The sequence below is a fragment of the Cheilinus undulatus genome, linkage group 9 (assembly GCF_018320785.1).
Source record: "Cheilinus undulatus linkage group 9, ASM1832078v1, whole genome shotgun sequence".
Classification (NCBI taxonomy): domain Eukaryota; kingdom Metazoa; phylum Chordata; class Actinopteri; order Labriformes; family Labridae; genus Cheilinus; species Cheilinus undulatus.
Genome location: NC_054873.1, coordinates 47,253,113 through 47,274,257, shown reverse-complemented (window position 1 = coordinate 47,274,257; position 21,145 = coordinate 47,253,113). Strand labels below are relative to the sequence as shown.

Here is a 21,145-nt window from a genome sequence, read left to right as displayed (position 1 = left end):
ATTTTTTGGAACTGAAATGTTTAACTTTCTACTGGGGAAAAAAAAAAAAAATCAAAATTTCCATAAAATTTATATTTTTTGTATCTTACTTCATTCATCAGGTGTTTTTGGTAACTGATAACCCACTTGAGAGCATTTTTATCATTTATCAGATTGTATATTCAAAAGTTGTTGTTTTTTTTTAGTAATTTATTGAGTATATTGATTAGAAAGAGGTAAAGGGGAAAATGGGCAAAAAAAGGCATACAATGGAGAAAACTGGGTTAAAAATGGCAAATATGGATGCAAAGTCACAAAAACTATGTTACAGTTGGTGAAAAAGCTGCAAAAAATGAGTGAAAAGTGACTAAAATGGGCAAAAAAGCTGTAAAAAGGTGGGGAAAAATGGAATTTTATGGCAAAAGGCAGCTTAAATGGGCAAAAAATTGCAAAGAAGCAGGATAAAAGTGGCTACAGCTGATGAAAAATGGCAAAAATTGGATAAAAAGTGTCAATAATGGTCAAAAAGTTGCTATAAGAAGTGGTAAAAATGGGCTAAAAGCAGCAGAAATTGATTAAAAGTGGAAAAAATGTAAAAAGGGGACAAAAAATACAAATACGGGCAATGGGAATAGACAGAGAAAAACAATAAAGGCTGACAGTTAAGTTTGACCATTAAAACCTCCTGTATAAGTGTGGGAAACAAACTGATTAATGTGATGATAAATGGGTAATTTCTGAGGTAAAAGTTTCAATTTTTAAGGTTTTCTGGGGAATAATATTTCAAATTAAGACATAAAAGAGCCACAAATCATCACAAAAGAGTCACATGTGGAGTTGAGTATCACTGATTTAGATGACTGGTAAAACGCTCCAAGCTCAGCTCCATTTACCACACTATGATAATGACAAAAGCTCATGCAGCGCTTAGACATACCTTCAACACAGTCAAAAAGAGGAGACGGTTGCCGTGACTTAACAGTTTAATGTAAATCCAAGACAAAGTGTGATTACATTTCTACACATATACAATATGCATATGTGAGCATACAAATTCTCATTAATAACTCGATTCACCTCGGAGACCGAAAAAATGATCAAAAGTAACAGTGAATAACAAGCTATAACATAGTTCACCACAACGCGAGCCCCTTCTCACCCTACAGTTAGTAAAGAGGACAATTAAAATAACTCTATTCTTCTATTTGACCAAGCTGTTTGTCTGTTAAAATCCTCCCGTAAAATTTACAATGCTATCATTAGTTTTTTCAAAGCCTAATATAAATTCACTCCATTTTTCTACAACGAAAATGATTAAGAGAAGCACACAACATCGTAATGGTAACACAAGCGCTTTAGTAGCAAGTACTCATCTTGTTAGGAGGTTTAATTAATCCTTCTTCTTATTGTCGTTATTATATTTATTTAAACATTCTATAAAGCCAGTAAAATATCCATTCTCATAACATACTTAATAATATTAAGCTAAGGAACGGGGTATACATAGAACGCTACATCAACAGATTGAAATAAAGAGACATCACACCCCAATAAACAAATGTAAATAAGAAAAGACGATAAACGGAGAAGCATACTAGGAAATACTGCAGCACACATTAGCTTTATCGACAAAGAATGAGATTTTACACCATTGAGAAAGCATACAGCAATGGACACAAAAGGAGGTCAAGGTTTGATGCACTCTTAGGTCTTTAGAAATGTTAATAAACTCACTTGCATTAATTTATGTGTGCAAGCAGCTATTTAAGACGTTGACCTGCAGTGATTTACTGCTGAATGTTGTGAAAATGCACCAAAAGGGATTGTGGCTTTGACTCGACCTCTCGCTTCAGATGAATATTTTCTGCAGTGTGATTCTGTCTTTGAGTGTAGCTTTGGTCTACTACTTCTAGGTTACATCACAAAAACCATCATCTTCAGCCAGAAATCTCACCAAAAGTAACCTTCACCGTTAAGTCATGTAAAGCAGAATCAAAGATCTTGAACTAGAGCACATCGAGGGGTTTAAAGGCAGCAGATATATTCCATTATCCACGCCTGGTTTTCAAATTAGAATAAATAAAGAAAGGATCTGAATCAGTTTTGGTTTAAAATTCATACTACGCCCTCCGCGAATGAAGGCATCAAACCTTGACCTCCTCACCCTGAATTCCCCCGAGGAATAGCCAGCAGAAGGAGCAGATCTCCTCAAACAAGGTCAAATTAAATAAAAATAAAACACACACTCTCATCCGAAAGGGCTTTAAGAATGCTTGTGAAGCAGGATTATGAATTTGCAGGTGACAGAGAGAACGTCAGCTCATGATTAATCCACCTAACACCTGTTCATGACCCTATTGTACTTTGGGAAGCAGCTGCGAGCCTGCAACGACACAAGGATGTAAACCGTGAGAGGTAACACTTGACAGTAAGGTGCACAAAAACCAGCATGGCTACTCTGTAACCTGATGACCTGATGCTGCGTTCCAAGTTAATCTTGATTACCTACCAGTTATGGAACTCACTCCCCCCTGACCTCCGCAACACTGACTCCCTACCCCTCTTTAAAACCAGACTCAAAACCCATCTGTTCAAACTCTCCTACTCCCTCTGATCTTTTGCATTGTCTATTGTATTACTGTTTGTTTTTATTCCTGTTTTTATGCCTGTTTTAATGCACTTTTTGTACTCTTTGTAAGGTGACCTTGAGTATCATGAAAGGCGCCCTTAAATAAAATGTATTATTATTATTTCCTATTCATCAGTTAGAATAAAACAGAAAGCCTTTATTATTGTCAAACAAATATCGCAAATTAAAAATGAGGGGAGAGTTATGAACACTGCAACCATGTGCTCCATCATCTTGGCATGCAACACTTGCATTTTGTTTCCTGCAAAATGGAGCATCATATCAGGGAAGTACTAAATTAGTACAGTTTCAATTAGTTGCTCATTTGGTACCTAGAAGCAAAGCCAATTTGGTGTAGGCAGTCAGTTACATTATTTACAAAGCGGCTTCCCCATTTTCTGGGTTAACTTGTAGTACCATTCCCTGATGATTTAGTTGCTGCTTATTCATTTGTTACCTTGTAACTCTACCATATTTATAACCTGTCTCCACAGCTCAATTTTGCACTGGAAAAGCTCATCTATGCCGTAAAAACCGGCTGTAGCTGTGCTCACAGCTACCCTTGCAAAGCCATTGGAATAGCCAGATTCCATGTCTGTTATCATCTGGATCCATCTTTCAAAGCTTCAAGCTGAAACATTTGTGCCCAGTCTGAGAATCCAACCATCCAACTATCCATCTTCTTCCACTTATCCCAGGTCAAGGCACGGTGGCAGTGGGCGAAGTAAGTCAACCCTCTCTCCAGCTCTGTTTTCCAGCTCTTCCTGAGGGGATTTCGTGGTGCTCCCAGGCTGAATGGGATCCCAACAGTTGGTTCTGGGTCTGCCCTGGGGTCTCCTCTAAATTGGACTAGCCTGGAAGACCTCCACAGGAAGGCGGCCTGGAGGTATTCTGATCAGAAGCCAACTCAACTGGCTCCTTTGGACGCGAAAGAGCAATGGCTCTACATAAAGGTCCAAGCTCCTCACCCTTTCTCTAAGGCTGGGCCCAACCATCCTCCCAAGAACTCTATTTCGACCACTTGTATGTGCGATCTTTCAGTCATTACCCAAAGAGTATGACCAAAGATGAGGGTTGGAATATGGATTGGCTAGAAAAGAGAAAGCTTTGACTTCCTCTTCACCACAACGGTCTGGTACGCTTATGAAAAAAGGGGAAAGGGAAGAAGTGGTTTGCTCGGATGTAGCTGAAGTAGCAGTTTGCTGTCTTTCTCAAGAGTTTAGTTCAATAACTGGCTCCACTGATAGTGAACAATGACAATGGCAGCCTTTGGAGCTTATGTTATGTAGTTTACCCCATGGATCTGCCCCTATGTCATGTTTAGTCACTTGAATACATGTGAAATCCATCCCTCATCAAGAAGGGGCAGGGCTCAACAGCCATGGTGGGTGATAAACCAATCAGAATTATCGTTTCAAGGGGAAACTTTCTCTTTGTCTACAGCTGCTTTAAATGGCAAGACAGGAGACCGACTATGGGGCTCAACCAGAGTATCCTCTGGCTTCGCTCTGCCCTGGCTTGGTTACCATCTTTCGGATCCTATCACACACCTCCCTGACAATGCAAGTGAGGTGGGCCGTTGCCGTACTCTGGTGTACATTTACACCATTTTTTTTTTCTTGGAGATTTTTCCTTGAAACAGGAAAATGCTAGGCACATGGAGCTGTTTTAAAATGACGTGCATACTGCAGTGGAGAGCAGAGATAAACTTCTGTGACCTTGCTGTTTAGAAGCACTCTGACACTGAAGTTGTAGGTACTGCCAGTGCAAAAAATGGCATCCGTGGACACAGGCCTTTAGTGTAGCTTAACTCATGTTTCTCTACTTATTTGCTTCCAGGTATCTATGTCAATTTCAGAGGTTATCTAGAAGGTACTTACTCATTGGTTCAGACTATTACAGTTTTTGTGCACCTTAAAGTGTCAGAGTGTGCAGGTTGCAGACTGTCTGCTCACTTTTTGCAGGAGTGAAGTTGACTTGTCTAACGAACAATATATACTATTTTTGTAATATATATTTTATAATGCAGCACAGTGAGCCACCCTGCTCTTGGGAATGTTTCTCCATTGTTCACAAGCTTCTGCAGTAGAAGTTTCTATGAGCAACGCTGGAAGTTTGAGTGTATTTTAAAGGAGAACGTCCGACAGAGATGCTGCCTTATTTACTCTCGTCTAATTCAACTGTCACCGTTAACTTTGGAGGTACTGATGGTTATTTGGAAGGCAGTACTCTAACAGTAAAGTCGCCAGCTGGGAAGGCTACGCTCACCTCAACAACACAAAACATTTTTACACTCTACTTAAGCACATTTTGGTAAATTGTAAGGTCACTCGATCTACTCACATTTCTGATTCCCCTTTCTTATAAAACACAAAACATTGGTTATGTGAAACAGAGTAATAGACAAAGGTATCATACACATCAAGTTCCACGATGTTGCACATACAGGGCTTCTCTTAATTGGATGTTCAATTAGTGAAAATAGTGATCTTTTGATATCCTCTTAAAGTGGTAATTTTACATCATGTCTCTTATAGGATTTGCTGGAGATCGGGTGTAATTATTGCGTCATGCATGGCCACAAATGGTGTAGAAATTAAATGGTCACCCACTGAGAAGGATCTAAAGCCATTTCAGATGTAGCAGGTCACATATTACATTCATTTTGTGCAGGTGACCATATTTAAAGGTATAGTTGGTACATTTTTGATTAATATTTTTCACAGATCATTCTAATCAATGGCACGCTAATGTAAAACAAGGGTTTTTTTCTTTTTCTTTTTTACAAATTCATTTTCATACAACATCAATAAAGCTACAACATCAATAACATAAAAAATAAAGAACTGGCTTAATAATTTGGAGAGAGGTTAGATAATCACTGATCATTCAATGTCGACGGGGCCGAGTGTGAACAAAAAAAGCTTTAAAACAAACTGCCAGTTAAAAAAAAACAACTGTGCTGTATGTTTTAAGTATGTTAAATCCTCCCTGTGTACTCAAACATCATATGCACACATGCATTTGATTGGGTGTTGCAGAGAATGTCCTCAAAAGCACTTGTAAAGATGATGCCAGAAGTTATTGCCTGTTTGCGCTAGTGGAGGATTGCTTGCACTGTTCCGTGCTGTGCTGTACATGATCAACCTGTTGAATTCTTTGGTGGGGAGGAGTGAAAAAGTCCTAGAGTGATGGTGATGCTATCCCCCGTGTTGAGAGGGGGGACAGAACAGCAGTGTAGCGTGGGTAACACCAAATTCCCTCAAAACAGTGGAATGTTTCAGTAGTCTGTCTCACAACAGAAGACCCAATGGAAAATAATCATCTCCCTTATATGCTTGTGTGCTTAGACCCTGAAGGCCTAGAGGAAATTAAGTCGATACAATAAAATAAAAACACAAAAACAGAACAGAGAAGTATGATGTAACCAGCAATGTAATCACATCTTTACACTGCCTGCACCCGAGGCTTGCATGCTGGACCTGAAGGGGAGTGGAGAGGTTTTGGGAAACAAGTACCAGGATGACAAACCTCTCTAGGGCCCATAAAGGGAGATTTCAAACCAGGGCTTGGCCTCATAGAGCCGGGGCATCATCTAGTATACCAGTGGTTCTCAACTAGTGAGTCAGGACCTGAAGGTGGAAGCTGTTTCCAATGGATTGCAAATGTGTGGTTAGAAAACAGCAAAAGTCTACGATATAGAGGATAACATGGACACATATCCATATGTTTGATTTTTCTCCATTTTGCTGCAATTATAACTACATTTTGGTTGTTTTCATAAGATCTTGACTTTCTTAGCTCATTATCTAGGGGGGACAAAAGCCGCTTTTGAACCAAAAAAACAGGAACTTTATGCCTCTCCAAGGAACTAGATGGTTCCTGAGGCCCAGCATTGTCTGCATTTCCACCCAGGTCTTAAGTCCTATCACTTAGTAAAAGCACCATCAGATCAATTTCAAGTAAAGATTTGGATGCCAGCCCTGCAACTGACTGGTGACCAGTTTAGGGTGTACCCAGCCTCTCACCAAATGACAGCTGGGATAGGCTCCAGCCCCCCTGCAACCCCCAGTGGGATAAGCAGTATAGAAAATGGGTGCATGGATTTTGATGCCAAAGATTTTTTGTGACTTTTCAAATATTTTGATGTTTGGTAATGAAGGGTCTGGGTCAGGGGGGCTGACACAGGCTCTATATTCTGTTATATAGAGTTATATTGTATTAAATGCCTATGTAGGTGCTCAGCCTTCCAGGTTAGCCAATGCTTGATCCAGACAGATCAACTAGACTTGGACAAGGTTGTTGGAGATGTTTAGCCTCTTCTCTGAAAGGCTTCTTAAGCTCTAAAACTGACTGTTTGCCAACCATTAGAAGGCTAATGATCTCTGTGGTCACCTGAGGGTCAAAGGCAGAGTTGTTGACCTAGTAGCCAATCAGGAACGCTCGGCACTGCAGCCTAGAGATGCGCTGACTGGAAAAATCAGGGATAATAATGTTTAAAAATTGATAATTTGACAGCCTGAACTGGTGCTGATACTGTTTTCATTGCTTCTTTCAGTGTCACCCTCCCACAATGCCATCCTACTCTCTCATGTTTGACCATGACACACTTTAGAGTTTGTCCAATAGCTCTCATCTTCTGCCCAAATTCCATATGCGGTGTGTCAAGTGTCCACATTAAATTGATTTAATGCTTATGCCCACTTTCTTGCAGATGGCCTATGGCTATTATAAGTGCCAATACTGGCCGATAGGGATGTTGAATTAATGCACTGTGCATCCCTTCTACAGCCTGAGTCCTTCCAGTTCCTGAGCTTTTGGAAAGTACTTCCCCCTGTGCAGGGACTTTTAAAGGAGTCAATTTTCTACCCTGGAATTAAAAAGCAGAGTTCCTCAGAAGGTTCCTAGTTTCTAGGGAAAGGTCCAACAATTGAAAAGCATCCAAAAATGGGTAAATTTCTCAAGATCCATTAAAAACAACATGAATTTGCACATTGCATATGAAATGGAGTAAAATAAAATGAAGGCATGTCCTACTAGAGTGTTTTGCAATTATGCTCTTGTCAATCATGCTTATTTTGACCTTTCTGTTTGTTCAGTCGTCTGTTTTGTTCCAGTTTTAGGTCCAAACAGCAACATATTCCATTCAAGCGATAGTTGATTTTGGGAAATTTGGCTCCTGCTCCTCCCGATTAAAGAGGTGGTGGATCCAAAGGCTACACCAGCTGAGAACCACGGGTTTATCTGGGCCCCTTTGGATTGGATTATCACCACACTTAACTCTATCATCAGCAGTGTTTCGCAACACTTTACACAGGTGCACCCATCTCCGAGGAATACTAAATATTACTGTACATCAACCCCCAGGTTACAAAATAGAAATGAGCCTGACATATAATAAAAACACACACACACACTCTGATAAAACATCCACAAGAATTATTGCAACAATCTCTAAAAAATAAACACAACATGTACTACAGCCATGTCAAAAAGTCTGAGATAATGTTAAGTTAAAAAAATGAAAGAAAAAAAATCACTTCAAATGCAAGTACTATGGCATACCATGAAGGGAGGGGAGGCTTTCACTAAACCATCAGCAGTTCTGATGTGCCCGAGTTCAAGGGGACGAATGAACAAAGGAGATTATTTGAATCATTGGCTACGAAAACAAAAAAATGTCTGTTAAATCAAGCAGCAAACACACAAAGCGACAGCCCTATTGGTTCTCTAAGTGTTCAGGTATCCCGTTCAGCTGGAGTGGCGATGTCTGCGGTGTACCTGGTTCGAAGACAAATGGACAGTGACAACTAATCGTCCACAAGGTGCCCTTCCAGGTGTACGCTGCGGCATTTCCCTCCTGTTCTGTTCTTGCAGCTGCTACCCAAACCTCGACAAATAACATCCAATTATCCTCGCTGAAGAAACAAACAACAACTGCAAGAAATGACAACAACGAAAGGATTCATTAAGTGTGCATTCAGGTAAGGTAGTGCCTCTTCGGCTCCTACCAACCACCCGGGCTCAGTGTTACTATCAACCTGCTCAGTGCCAACTTGCTACCGTTTTAGTCCCATTTAAGGTAGAGAGAGTCACCCTGCCCTACCTAAACTGACCCTACGCTTTCAACCAGCCCCCTCACTCGTGCCTACACAGTGTCTCTCTCAAACAACCCTCAATACTCTGTCTTGTCGCTGCAGCCTGGCTATATCTCTAGCCTCGCAGCATCCCCCTCGTGGCAACAATCACTTTCTGTCAGGCCCTTCTCTCGGACTAGCTTTTAGCCTTAAAAAAACGACCTCTACTGTGTCTCGAACATTGTACTGTAACTCATTCCCTTTGCATGAAGCTAAAATCTCTGCTCTGTAATCACGTTGCATGAATAGAGCTCAAGAGTATGATCCTGGAAGTAAAAATCCAGATCATTTTCTCCATTGTAGATTCATTTATCAGCCAAAATGTCCAAGTTAGACTTACCACAAGCTACCTGAGCATGAACCGATGGCATATACTCATGTAGAGGACTCTATTTCACCTTATATTGCATCACGGCAAGGGTAACGGTGAGATTTTGGCTTTGGGTAGAGTTATGGTTAGGTTTAGGCTAACCTTATATCAAGAAAAACATGGTTAATTGCAATCTACGGGTAAAGAAAAACACTGCCCATAATGCAACTGTGACAGAGCAACGGTTTTGATTGGGGTTACCGTTTGCCAACTTTAACATTAACCTGGTACCACCCATGTTCCTGGTTGTTTTCAAATTAAACTCTTTTGGACTTTTTGAAAATTCCAAATATAGAAAGACAATCCATGCATGTTTTTATAGAACTACATTTTGTTATTGATAGGAGGAAGTTGACCAATTTAGCCACCTAAATGGTCAAAGATGCTGGATGGCAAAAGAATTACTATTTGTTTACAGAAATTATGATATTTTTTTCTTAGTTTAGGACAACAATCACGGTCCAATACTCTATTTAAAGTCTATCAAAGCCTGCCACTAGTTGCTCCCTGTAGCCATGCTAAATAGCTACTGCCTTGCTGCTGTAGTGCTCTTTAATGCAATGTAAACAACAGTGAACTGAAAGCATTGATTGAAAATGGTGATAACAATGTACACAGCTGTGTTGAGTTGCACTAGCATTTAACTTAGGCATTGAGGTCAGAAATGTGGATATTAAACTGCAAAGAGGATCGAAAGCTAGCGGTGCTAGCACTGCTAACATTTGCCACATTCTGTAAACCAATGTCACATTATTTACCAATGCTGCTGTGGTTCTGCCTCAAAAAATAGTGCATTTTGACTGCTTTCATGGTATTTTTATGACTGTAGACTAGTCAAATGTAATGAAATCATGTGTTTAAGCAGATGGGACATCCCTAATAGAGTCACATTGGTTAAACTATCATTAGTAATGGATTCTAGGATGCATAGTTCTTAAACTCACTTCTGAAATTTTCACTGTTTTTCACTGTCTAGTTTTTGCACCAAATCAAATGTTTTCTATCCATGAGTATTCAGGTAGCTGTTTGTCTTTAAAATATGCATTTTCAGAATTTCCTGGAATATCAGTGGAGGATCTGAATGGGGAAATTTACCTGCAGAATCACTGCTGAGCTCTTTTCCCCTGTGGAATAAAAACAAAAAACTATTCCAAACTAACGCCACATTTCGGGTGATGGAGGTTTACAGCTACAGCTATACTGTACATTTTCATATTTACATCAATATCCAGAGCAAATGTAACAAGAATTTATCTATGACTTTGGTTAAGTACCCCAGGCAAGTTATCTCATGCACACATAATAAAAAACTCAGTGTGATATCAAGTCAGACGTTAATCTTCATCACCTATAGTACGCTGTCATTAAGGGCAAGAAAACAGCAAGGGCTGAGCCTACACCTGGAAGAGAGCTACAACTGCCCCGACTGGGGCATCAAACCAGGGAAACACGTCTCTCTAAGTATAGCTATAGTCTCTTGTGGCTTTCAGGATCCAAGCCGAGTAAACTGTGTCGGTATATCTGTAAGGCACTACGAGGGAACAATGTCAAAACCTAAGGACTGAAGAGAATCTGAGGAGGTGGACTACACACGCATGGCTGACAGTAGCACACACAGACAATCACGTTGTACATGCCTATGTTATTATAACCACTTTGTGCAATCACATTGAAAAAAGAGGAAACTATTGGTTTAGGGGGAAAAAAAGTTTCTTCTTAAACAAACGGGTGCAGACTGCTACATTCTAAGAACGGGGCCCAGCTAAGACACCTAGCTAAAACTGAAGTATTGTCATAAAGGTGAAACGTAAAGGAAAAAAATATCTATAAATACGCTAAAAAGTTTGTTGTCTTCTGTTGGTTATATTTCCAGAAGCCTCCTCAGCTGGAGAAGGTGGAGTGTGGGGAGGTTTTTTCCTCTCTTTTCTCCCCACACTGTGAATGATTTGGAAATATTAAGACAGTTCAAGGCCATCAATATTTTTTCTTTGAAGAGCAGCAGGTTTCCGTATTTCACCTTCTCCCAAGTCTCTTGGGATCTCGAACTTCCAGTCAGTAACCCCTGTTCAACAGTCACTTCTTCTCCAATTTAAGAGGGGAAAATTAAAGAAAAGAAACCAGAAATCCTCCAATGTCCCAAAAGGCCTGTTTCAAACTTCCCTGGAAAACTAATGAGACATCAATTTCCTTGTAAAGAAAAGCAAAGAAGAATCAAATCAAAGCAAAACTGGCCCTTTCCAGAAAGAAATTAAAGGACAAACTAAACAGTACCCCTCTGAAATCCAGCGCCATCTTTCCCTTCTGGAGAGACTTGAATCTTTTTTTTTTTCTTTTCTCTCTGTCGTTTTATCTTCAAGTTATAAGTGACAGTTTGATGAGGATTGCATGTTCCTCTGTCTCTGTTTATGTCTGAGGTCGAGGAGAGGATGTTTGGGGCAGACGGGGCTCAGGGCGGTTGGTCAGGGAGAAGCAGCAGAGCTGGGTCAGGCTCTCCAGTGTCAGTCAGTGTCTTCTCTAGAGGTAAGGGTACTGGTTAACCTTGGTGGGGCTCAGCGGGTATCCAGTGTAGACAGTGGAGGCGGGCGAGGCGCTGATGTAGGCCTGGTGGGCAAACTGGGCCTGGTACTGGCTGTGGTGTAGGGTGGGGGAGGGCAGCACGCGGTGGCCCATGCTGACAGGAACCTGGTGGACGATGCTGGGCGGGTAGCTTCCGTGCTGAACGGCGTGGCGCGCCGTACCCTGCGACGCCACCAGATGGGCCACGGTGCCGGTGGAGCCGAGAGCAGCAGGCGCCGTGTAGGTGTAGAGATGGGGCTGGCTGGGCAGGTGTGTGGCTGCCAGGTGAGGGTGGACGTTGCCTGTGTGGGAGGGGCTGTTGTGGTGGAAGGAGTACGGAGCCTGAGCGGCGATGGTGGGAGTGATGTAGGCCTGCTGGCGCCGATGACCTCCATTTCGCTCAGCTACCATGTGCTGCTGGGCCTGGAGGAAGAGATGATAAATGACTGAATGAAGTTTAATGAAGCCGAATAGAGTCATTGTCAAGTTATATATCCATGTGAACAAGCTCATCTCCACAAAACTCTCTTTAATAGTGTTGATGTAGAAGTACAGATGCATCTCCAAAGCTAGAATGTCAAGAAAAAGTTCTTATTTCTGTGTAAACGTCCGCATATTCTAGATTCATCAAACACAAAGTGAAATATAAAACATGATATAAAAAATGTATTTAATAAGCTGTTGTTTCTCATAGATTTGTATGTTTTAAGGTGTATGTGTGCACATACCTGGCTGAGATTGAGAGGCTGCTGCTGGAGGGGGTGTGGCCCTGAGCGCTGCTGTCGATAGGACCCGCCTCCTGGCAGGTGATTATTGCCAGACAACACCCCATTGGAGGATTTGAATTTGTAAGCTGAATTTAGATGGTTCATTGCTTCTGCATGAAAGGAGATACATGTTTGGTTAATTTGGAGCAGCTTAAATTGTCTACAGTGTAATATTGGCGAACAGCACATGAAGCTTTAGTTCAGGTAAGACTCTGACAGGCCTTTACCTGGCATCAGCTGCTCACACTCACTGGGGGCCTCGCTGTTCTGGGTTTTCAGAGGGGGGATGATGATGGTCCGGGGGTTCCCGTTGTTGTAGTTGTCCAGGATGGTGGTCTTTGTGTCGTAGCTGTTGTTGTTGGGGGGTCTGGACTCCACAGTGTATGGGCTGTTGTTGCTGGAACAGTCAGAATCGGGTGAATCGTGGACTGTCACGCAACTAATGACATTCTTCCGCTGCTTTGAAGACGATCTAGAGAAAACAGGAGAACAGAAAGGCAGGTTTGTGAGATACACGCTTGAGTGATGCAAGGACATCAGCAGGATAATAAAGCACACGCTGGCTTATTGAACATCGTTTCACTGTTTTCATTATTATCTGAGTCTACATCCTCTCTGATTGTATTCTGTAAATGGATCCCTGACAAAAGGACTCATTCAATATGTATGAAAACATACCCCTGACTCAAAAGTTATCAATTGCTTTGTGATTGGTCTAAATGGATATAAAAGCATACAAACCATTCTTGCCCATACAAAGCCAAACACATGAGCAGTGGCTTGTATGTGCTTTTGAAGCAACATGTAATCAAGAATGCATTTTACTGTAACAAAAACATCTAAAGCCCAAAGTTCTTGCTGCAGAAAAACACAAAAAAGTTCTCTATCCCCTTGAAAATGCATCAAATCAGCCATGTCACTGTATTTGTCCCCTAACATATTTGAACAAATCAAGACCTGCTTCATATAAGCATTTATTTTACATTTAACAAAAAGGGGTCTATTAATATTAGGGAGTCCCTTTTCAATTTCTTATTGCAGTAATATCAGCATCACTTTGGTAGATATTTTAGGTACCTCTGGTGTACTTGGTTCCTCTTCTAAGGGAGTAAGATCTGCTCCCAAAGCCTAAAATCTTGAATTGCATAAGCCTTAACACACTTTATAAATTGTCTTTCACAAGGGGGAATACAAGAATTTGGATGTCTATCCATGTGGTGCAATTCCTTTACAGACACCAGACACACTAGAGATATTGGAGACATGTCTGCCTAAAGGAAAAACCTTATTTTAAATGCCATTGTATAAAAATACAGGATGCTTTTGAAACTCTGCCAAAAATGTGTAAAAATGTTCATTATTGGGCCACTTTTTAATGCCACATGTTTAGAAAAATGGTATTCCGATGACTGATAGTGTTGAGAGAGAGCAGTGGTGGTCGAATCAAAGTATCAAGTATGAAGTTTCTGACCATTTTAAAGTCATTTTGGTGCCTCATACAAATGTTTAAGTTACACACACTTGTGCGTGTAACTTAAACAGCGTCTGGTTTGATGGGAGCGTGATGTGTATACAGTGATGTGAACACAGGGGTGGCCAGGGGGACCACCTTAAATGCCAGCCCAAAATCATAAACTATGATTGGCTATTGTGTTTACCTTAAAGAGGCAAGACTTATGCTTTGCATTTTGTGTTGCAACAGGCTTTTAGAAGCTTTCCATACAGCTCAAAGTTGCACATTTTTTACATTAGCACTTACATAAATACTTTGCTATCTACTCAGGCTTGTAGGAAAGGAGTGAGCCCGTTTAAACTTTAAAGCATTCTCCTGCATGCTGTCTTACGTCCATTCCAAACTGGGTGCATGTTTGCTGCATGCGGCTGCAGGGCGTGTCCAGTCCAGCTCACACCGTCAAAGCTAGTATACCAGACGTGTGTGCTGCATGTTTGCTACATCTCCCTACAAGTGACTTGACTTATTGTTTAGTCTGAAAGACCTGGGGAATTTCAGAATAAAAGAATTCTGTACAAATGAGGCATACTTCTCCACAGAAATGCTAAACTGGACTTTAACCCTTTTATCCCTAGGCCCTTTTTCAGTGTTCAAGCTTGAGAATGACATACCCAAATTCAACTGAGTATTTCTCAGCAACTACAGAGTCTACATGAATAAGCTTGGCATCAATGTAAAGGTAATTCTTTACAGATTTCAGCAGACGTGTAAAAGTGTCACAGATTTTGAATGTCCGACAAAAACTATGTTACATTTTAGTCTAGTTTTAGTTTGCTTGACAAAAACTAAAGTTTTTGTCAGTTTTAGTCAGCACAGATCAATTTTTGTTAGTCTCAGTCTAGCTTTTGTCATTAAAAAAGGCTGTCCACAAATAGTTTTAGTCAGAGTTTTAGTCAAAAAAAAATCACTGTTGCTGATTGATCTGTGCAGATCTAGAAAATAATACGAGAGCCTTTGATTCTCTAGATTTTTCTTGTGAGAAATCCCAGTTTGAAAATCAAGCTGTGATGGAGCTAAGACATAATCATGCATCCAGTCTGAATTGTTTTATTTGCAGCGGAGAAATGAGCAATAAATGAGTGCTAAAAAATTGCTAAGATTATTTTTGCAAGTTTTCTTGCAAATTTTAGAATTAAACTTTGATTCAGTGCAATGCTCACCCTTTTTTAGTGCTTTAAGAATTAAAATAGGGAGATTTATATGTGGCCATTTATGTGTGTTACTTAAAATTGGTCAAAAGTAGTGGTGATAGAAACAGTAAACAGATAAAAATCGTTGCTCTTTGTGCACAAAAATGCCACCCCTTTTTAAACAAGTTGACAGGTGGGCAACCTCAGCTAAAAAGACAGTCTGGACACAGCCCTTGATGTCTTAAAAATATTAAAAAATAAAATAATATGTATAAAATAAATTGTATTTGTGCAGTTTAGACAATTTCCAGGAGTTTTGTTGCAAAATGTGCTAATCAAAAGCAAGAAATCTTCTCATACTGCTTGTCTAGGATTTCTATTTTTTGTTGCTTTGGTATCAAAATATTTAAGATTTCATTTGATATGCTGTTGAAGTATTATATTCTGGTTATTTGACCCCCTTTAAGAGAAAGAAACTGTGTTTTAATGCAGTAAAAGTGGATTAAAAACATTTTGTGTCCTGCAATATCTTGCTGATAGATGCCACATGGAAAGATATCTCAGTGCTTGTCTTGGCTGATATGAGGCTGATATCTTTTTGTGAGGTATCTAATTTGAAAATTTAGATTGCTACATCAAGCCTGACAGTGTTCAGCAGCAGTTTTCAGTGACATGCCATCGCATTAGCTAACTTTTTAACCTTCAAAACTGAAACACACTGAATCCTCACGCCCCAGAGCTGACCTGTTGTTTTGTTTGTGGTCGTCTTCCTCATCCGTGTCACTGCTGATGGTGATGATGCTGACTGCAGGGCTGGGCGTGTCGGGGATGATGATGGTCTGTCTGGGGACGTGATGCTGGTGCTGATGGTCGCTGGTGGTGCTGGACGCCTGCTCTGCTTCGTTACCCCCCCAACTGCTGCCCCCACATCCCTGCTGGGGCGGGCAGTTGGAGGTGGAGCCGTTCTGTAGCACGGCGCAGCGCGGAGGCGTGTTCTCCTTCACCCTCTTGGAGCGCTGCGGGGACAGCACCGCCTGAGAGGACGACACCTCGTAGGCTGACATGTTCCTGATAAGAAGACGGAGACGAAAATTCACAGATAATGAACATCAAAGCTAGGAGACGTGAGCATCTCTTCGTGGTCATCTTCAGCTGTCACCGTGAAGATCTGCAGCAGGGATCGGAGCTCACCTGGCAGACATCTGGTGCTGTTTGTTCTTTTTGGAAGAGGAGTTGTTACTGGCTGGCGGCTGCCTCATTACATGTGCCACTCCAACATTTAGCGTCTGGTTTGATGGGAGCGTGACATGGCCAGCTAACAATGCTGGCTGCTGCATGATGGGATTGTAATGGCTGCCATGAGGATGGGAATTCCTGAAACATAACAGAGATGAAGAAAGATCAGTGGCTGCTCAGAGAGGTCAAAGCAGAAGAAATGTAAAAGCGGACAAAACACTGAACAGTGATTCACTGTTGAGTTAAGTTGTCCTTGAATGCCAAGTCATTTAATTTAGACCAGGGGTGTCAAACTCCATCACAGCAGGGGCTGAAATCTGAATTTAGGTCTAACCTGAGGGCCGCTAAGATTTCTAAAAAAACAAAAAAAAAAACAAAAAAAAACAAAAAAAAAAAGTCAAAATTATTAAATATCACAACATCAATGTTACTGTGTGTCCATATCAAATAAATGCTAAATAAATAAATGAGTTTAAAGGCCCAAAATCTGAGATAAAAAGTCAACTTTATAAGTCCTAAAGGTCAAAATACAAAATTAAAAGTCAAAATAAGGTTTTTAAAAGGTAAACATATGAGGTAAGTTACAAAATCAAGAGTTTTAAAAGACAAATTAGAAGATTAAATTCAAAATTGTGACTCTAAAAGGTCAAAATATGACATAGATTCTCGATTAGGAGTTTAAAAAGTGAAAACATGGGATTAAGAGTCAAAGTTAGGAGTTTAAAAGGTCAGGATTTGATTTAAAATGAAAATTTGTAAATCCAAAAGCTCACAATATGAGAAAAAAAGTCCAAATTACGAATTTAAAAGGTGAAAATATGAAATAAAAATTTAAAATCAGTCATATTTTTGGGATGCAAAATGAAAATATAAAATGAAAACACAAATTAATTTCTATCCCTCATTCCTGACTTTTTATCTAATTATTTCTACTCTCTACTTTTTCAGATTTTTAGAACTTAACAAGGATTTTTTAAAATCTTCAAGGTTAAATTTACTGGAGGAAATCTGCCCCCCCGGGCCTTGAGTTTGGCACCAGTGATTTAGACGAATGCATACATACCTTCAATGACTATTAACACTAGAACTGCCAGTGGGTCAGTGCTCTTTAATTATATCTTACTTGATGCATATAGAGTTTTAAAGACTGTCAGCCTTTGACTTTCCCTAAAAGTTTGTTTTATAGCACCTGGTGTCATAAAAAAAATCTTTGCCTAAACCCAAATTTTTCAACAGACATTTATATCTAGAACCACCATGCAGGTCAAATTTATACCATAAGAAAGCTTTGATTTTCACACACCAGCAACAAATAGATGGCGCAATGAAAATATCATCTCTCTATTGCAGCAATGCCTAATCAGAGGTCGATAGATGAACCTTCAACATGGACACAACACGGAAAAAACACATATACCGTTGATAAATGTCAAAAGGTAATCTCAGTGCTTTTAATGAAGAAGAAGTTTCGGGATTGCAATCAGTAAAAAGACGATTTTCTATGTGACGGATCATCTTTCAACAGTGATCTAGTTCGCAATCTGTGGTTAATAAGCTGTTCAATGTTAGTGGTTAACTAACAGTCTTTTATCAGTGCTATTTATGAAAATCAAAGCACTTTAATGACAGGTAAATTTGACTCATTGGCTGATTTAGGTATACAGAGATCCATGACGGTTCTAGTGTTAAATATGAATACTGTTGATTTTAAAGCTTTTGAATTGCAAGTGTTTATTAAACTTGAACTCTTCACATTTAAACAATCTGGAAAAGAAGGCCAAGACAAACAACTGCAAACAGATGAGGACAAAATCATTAGCCCCCTATGAAAATTTCAGTTAAAAACAGAACAAAGCATTTTAAGTGCACATTCTCCAAACATCCTAGTTTTATTTTGGATGCTAACATCATTTCACTTTGCACATAGAAACAAAATTATTTTTAAAAAACTATCAGGGTCTCTATCATTAGCCCCTGCAGTCTCGTCTCCTGAGGAATCCTAGCCTGTTCTTCTTCTGCCAGATTTGATGGTCTTCTGACATGGACATGGTCTGCAATTCACCCCACCGATCTCAATGGGATTCAAGCCAGGGCTTTGTGCAGGACACTCAACGTTGGTCTTCTGGAGGTAGTTCTTCACCAGTCACCAGTCCAGACCCAGTACTGCTGCTGACTGCTCTAGGCTTTCTTTCTTAGTCTTCACATCTCCTTCTTTCTTCATGATTCCTTCCACCTTTAGAAGATTCCAAGTCCCACTGAAGCATCCTCATGTCTTGGTGTCTTTAGTAGACTTCAGTCTGGCTTGAAGGCATCTCTTCTGCAAAAGTGGACTTTTTTTGGTTCATTCCTGTGCAGCAGTGTTCATTTTGGCAGCTATTTTTGATTTTAGTTTCAGTCTCAGTCTTTAGATGAAATATCTTTTAGTTTTAGTCACATTTTAGTAATTTCTACCCTTTTTAGTTTGAGTCTAGTTTTAGTCAATGAAAACTCAAAGGCATTTTAGTCTAGTTTTAGTCCATATAAAGTCCTCACATTTTAGTCTTTACTTTTTGTCAAAGCATTTATTCTCTTGCTTAAATCTGTTTAAGTCATGGCATTGTATTCTACTGTTACATTAAAAAAATCCTGTAGACTAATATCCACTGTAGCACACGTGGTTAAACCTGAAGACCAAACAAGTGCACAGGGTATTCAGCACAGGAATGATTATCACTTCCATCTTGGTGGGAAGCCAAAATTGTCACTGCAATTAAACCTTGATTATTTGCCCAGAAATGCTGCATGATATGTAAGTATACAAGAGAAGAGGTATTTCCTTCAGACTCCAGCAGGTGGCAGCAGCTAACTTTTCAAAGAGGATAAAAGTAGAGTAGGGAGCAGTGAGGGAGGGCAGAGGAGCTGACACCAGCAGCTGTGGAGCGATGGCTCTGCAGAGGAAGTGCGACACTTTCCCAATCGTCTCTCTGAGGACAAGAGAGCTGCCACTGGACAGGAGGGGGGTGGAGGCGGGAGGAGACGGGAGCGTCTGGTCACAGATGGACAGCTCTGAATGTTTTTGAGTACCGACGGCCCCGGCACATACACATTATGTACCTGTATCCTCCTTATCTCCCTGCAGATCGCCTTCTCCCATCTATCCGTCCTTTTATCGAGTCATCGCAGTGACAGGCTGTACTCAATGTGATGTCTCTACGTGTACATATATCCCATCTCCCCGAGGTAAATCTGCTCTTATACAAGCAGCAGTGTTCACGTGGGAACTGTGATTCACTGAAGATAGAGGACAGGCTGTCACACAGGTACAGGCTCCTCGGTCAATCAGTCTTATACAAAACCATCTTCCTTTGGCACATTTTGACCTATAAAAGCCATAAAACCACTGCAGGCCTTTGAAATCAATTTATCTGACCTGTACTACACGCTGGTGCCTGATGTTCTGTGTAGAAATGTGATTTCACAAAATGCTTTGTTTTCAGAGCTTTAAATGACATGTCAACCTATTGGATTTATGTATCCAGCTAAATCCTCATGTGGAAAAATAGAGTCAGAATAGGCCACGATATTCAGACGTCGATAAAAGCTCTCCAGATCAGTAAAGGTTAAGACTGGCTCCGAGCGGTTTCAAATAAGAAAGCAGTGCTGTTCACCTCCAGTTGGTGAGAGGCTGTGTGCTGCTCATGGAGTCGGGGATGACAGTGGCATGCTGGACTGAGGTGTGGGTGAGCTGCTGCCAGGCTGGAGGCAGAAGGATCTGCTGGGTGCCGCTGGGCCAGGCCTGCTGAGGGGGGAGAGAACAGAGAGGGGGGAGAAGACAGGGGAGGGAAAGGACAAAGAGGGAAAACATCAGCTGTCAATACTGCCATAACACTAGAATATCAGCACCTAAGGCTGATTATAAAAGGAATGAGGCCAGTGTAGAGTCTTTCTGTAACCTCGAGTTCACCAGTAAGGCCAACCCCATACTAATCTCAGGCATAAAGGGTAGCATCTCATGTTTGTTCAGCATGTTAAGTTTGTAGTACAAGCTGCATTGACCAATCCTGTATCAGCAGGAATCTGTGTATAAAGGTAAAACGTTCACTGTGGACAGCAATACGAGCAACACGAACACTGTCCTGTCTTTGTTCACAGTAATAGGATGGTTCATCTTGGTCTTAGTTCAGCTAAAGGATGTCAGGTATACAGCAGCTTTACTTGTGCTAGAGTCAAGGGAATAAGCCTGATATCGCAATCCATTTCAAGTACTACCCACCATAAGTAAAAATAAAGTTATTAAGACATCATGAGGCAGATTAGGAAAAAAATAAAAAGTCAAGTCGTTAAGAGGAAGAGAAAACAACTTTTAAAAGTCATGATTTTTGAATAAAGTTTTGTTTGAGCCTTTCTGATGTTGTTATGAATTGCACTTCTAGGCAGATATCTGTTTAAACAGCAAAATAAATCCTTCAACTGTGGTCAATGGGAGCTGGTTGGTCACCTGCACAGACTAATATCCACTTGCTTTATTGTCAGCATCAAACATTTAATCTGCAAACACCAAATCCTGCTGATTTACCACGAACCAGCAGAAAACCCCAGCCCCTGTACAGGTGCACTAGTTTCCAGAGGCATACCCCGTCTATCAAACAATGATAGACGATGACGCCAGAGGGGTTAGATTTCATTTTATACAGGCAGTCATGGGGCTGCAGTCATGCTTGATTAACTTGACTAATTAATTTTGCTTGTTTTTAATTCAAACATTATAAATGCATGAACAAAAGGAACTCATTGAACTTGGCTGATAAGTTTGACGGTGTCGTGATAAATCTTAATGTTTTCAAAAGTG

General features: G+C 40.5%; 1 protein-coding gene across 5 annotated transcripts in view; it reads right to left on the bottom strand.

The window, feature by feature from the left end:
• Nucleotides 1-1,581: 1,581 nt before the first annotated feature.
• hipk2 (homeodomain interacting protein kinase 2) overlaps nucleotides 1,582-21,145 on the bottom strand; it is a 183,908-nt gene continuing 164,344 nt past the window's right edge. For 2 of the 5 annotated variants that reach the window (XM_041795639.1, XM_041795643.1), the window contains exons 10-15: nucleotides 19,965-20,095; nucleotides 16,273-16,455; nucleotides 15,826-16,149; nucleotides 12,666-12,910; nucleotides 12,400-12,548; nucleotides 1,582-12,094 (exon numbers count right to left, since the gene is read on the bottom strand). In XM_041795639.1, the coding sequence (XP_041651573.1) occupies nucleotides 11,630-12,094; nucleotides 12,400-12,548; nucleotides 12,666-12,910; nucleotides 15,826-16,149; nucleotides 16,273-16,455; nucleotides 19,965-20,095 (1,497 nt within the window). In that variant the 3' untranslated portion in view covers nucleotides 1,582-11,629. The remainder of the gene's footprint in view (nucleotides 12,095-12,399; nucleotides 12,549-12,665; nucleotides 12,911-15,825; nucleotides 16,150-16,272; nucleotides 16,456-19,964; nucleotides 20,096-21,145) is intronic. The other 3 variants (XM_041795641.1, XM_041795642.1, XM_041795640.1) reach the window with 3 other exon arrangements.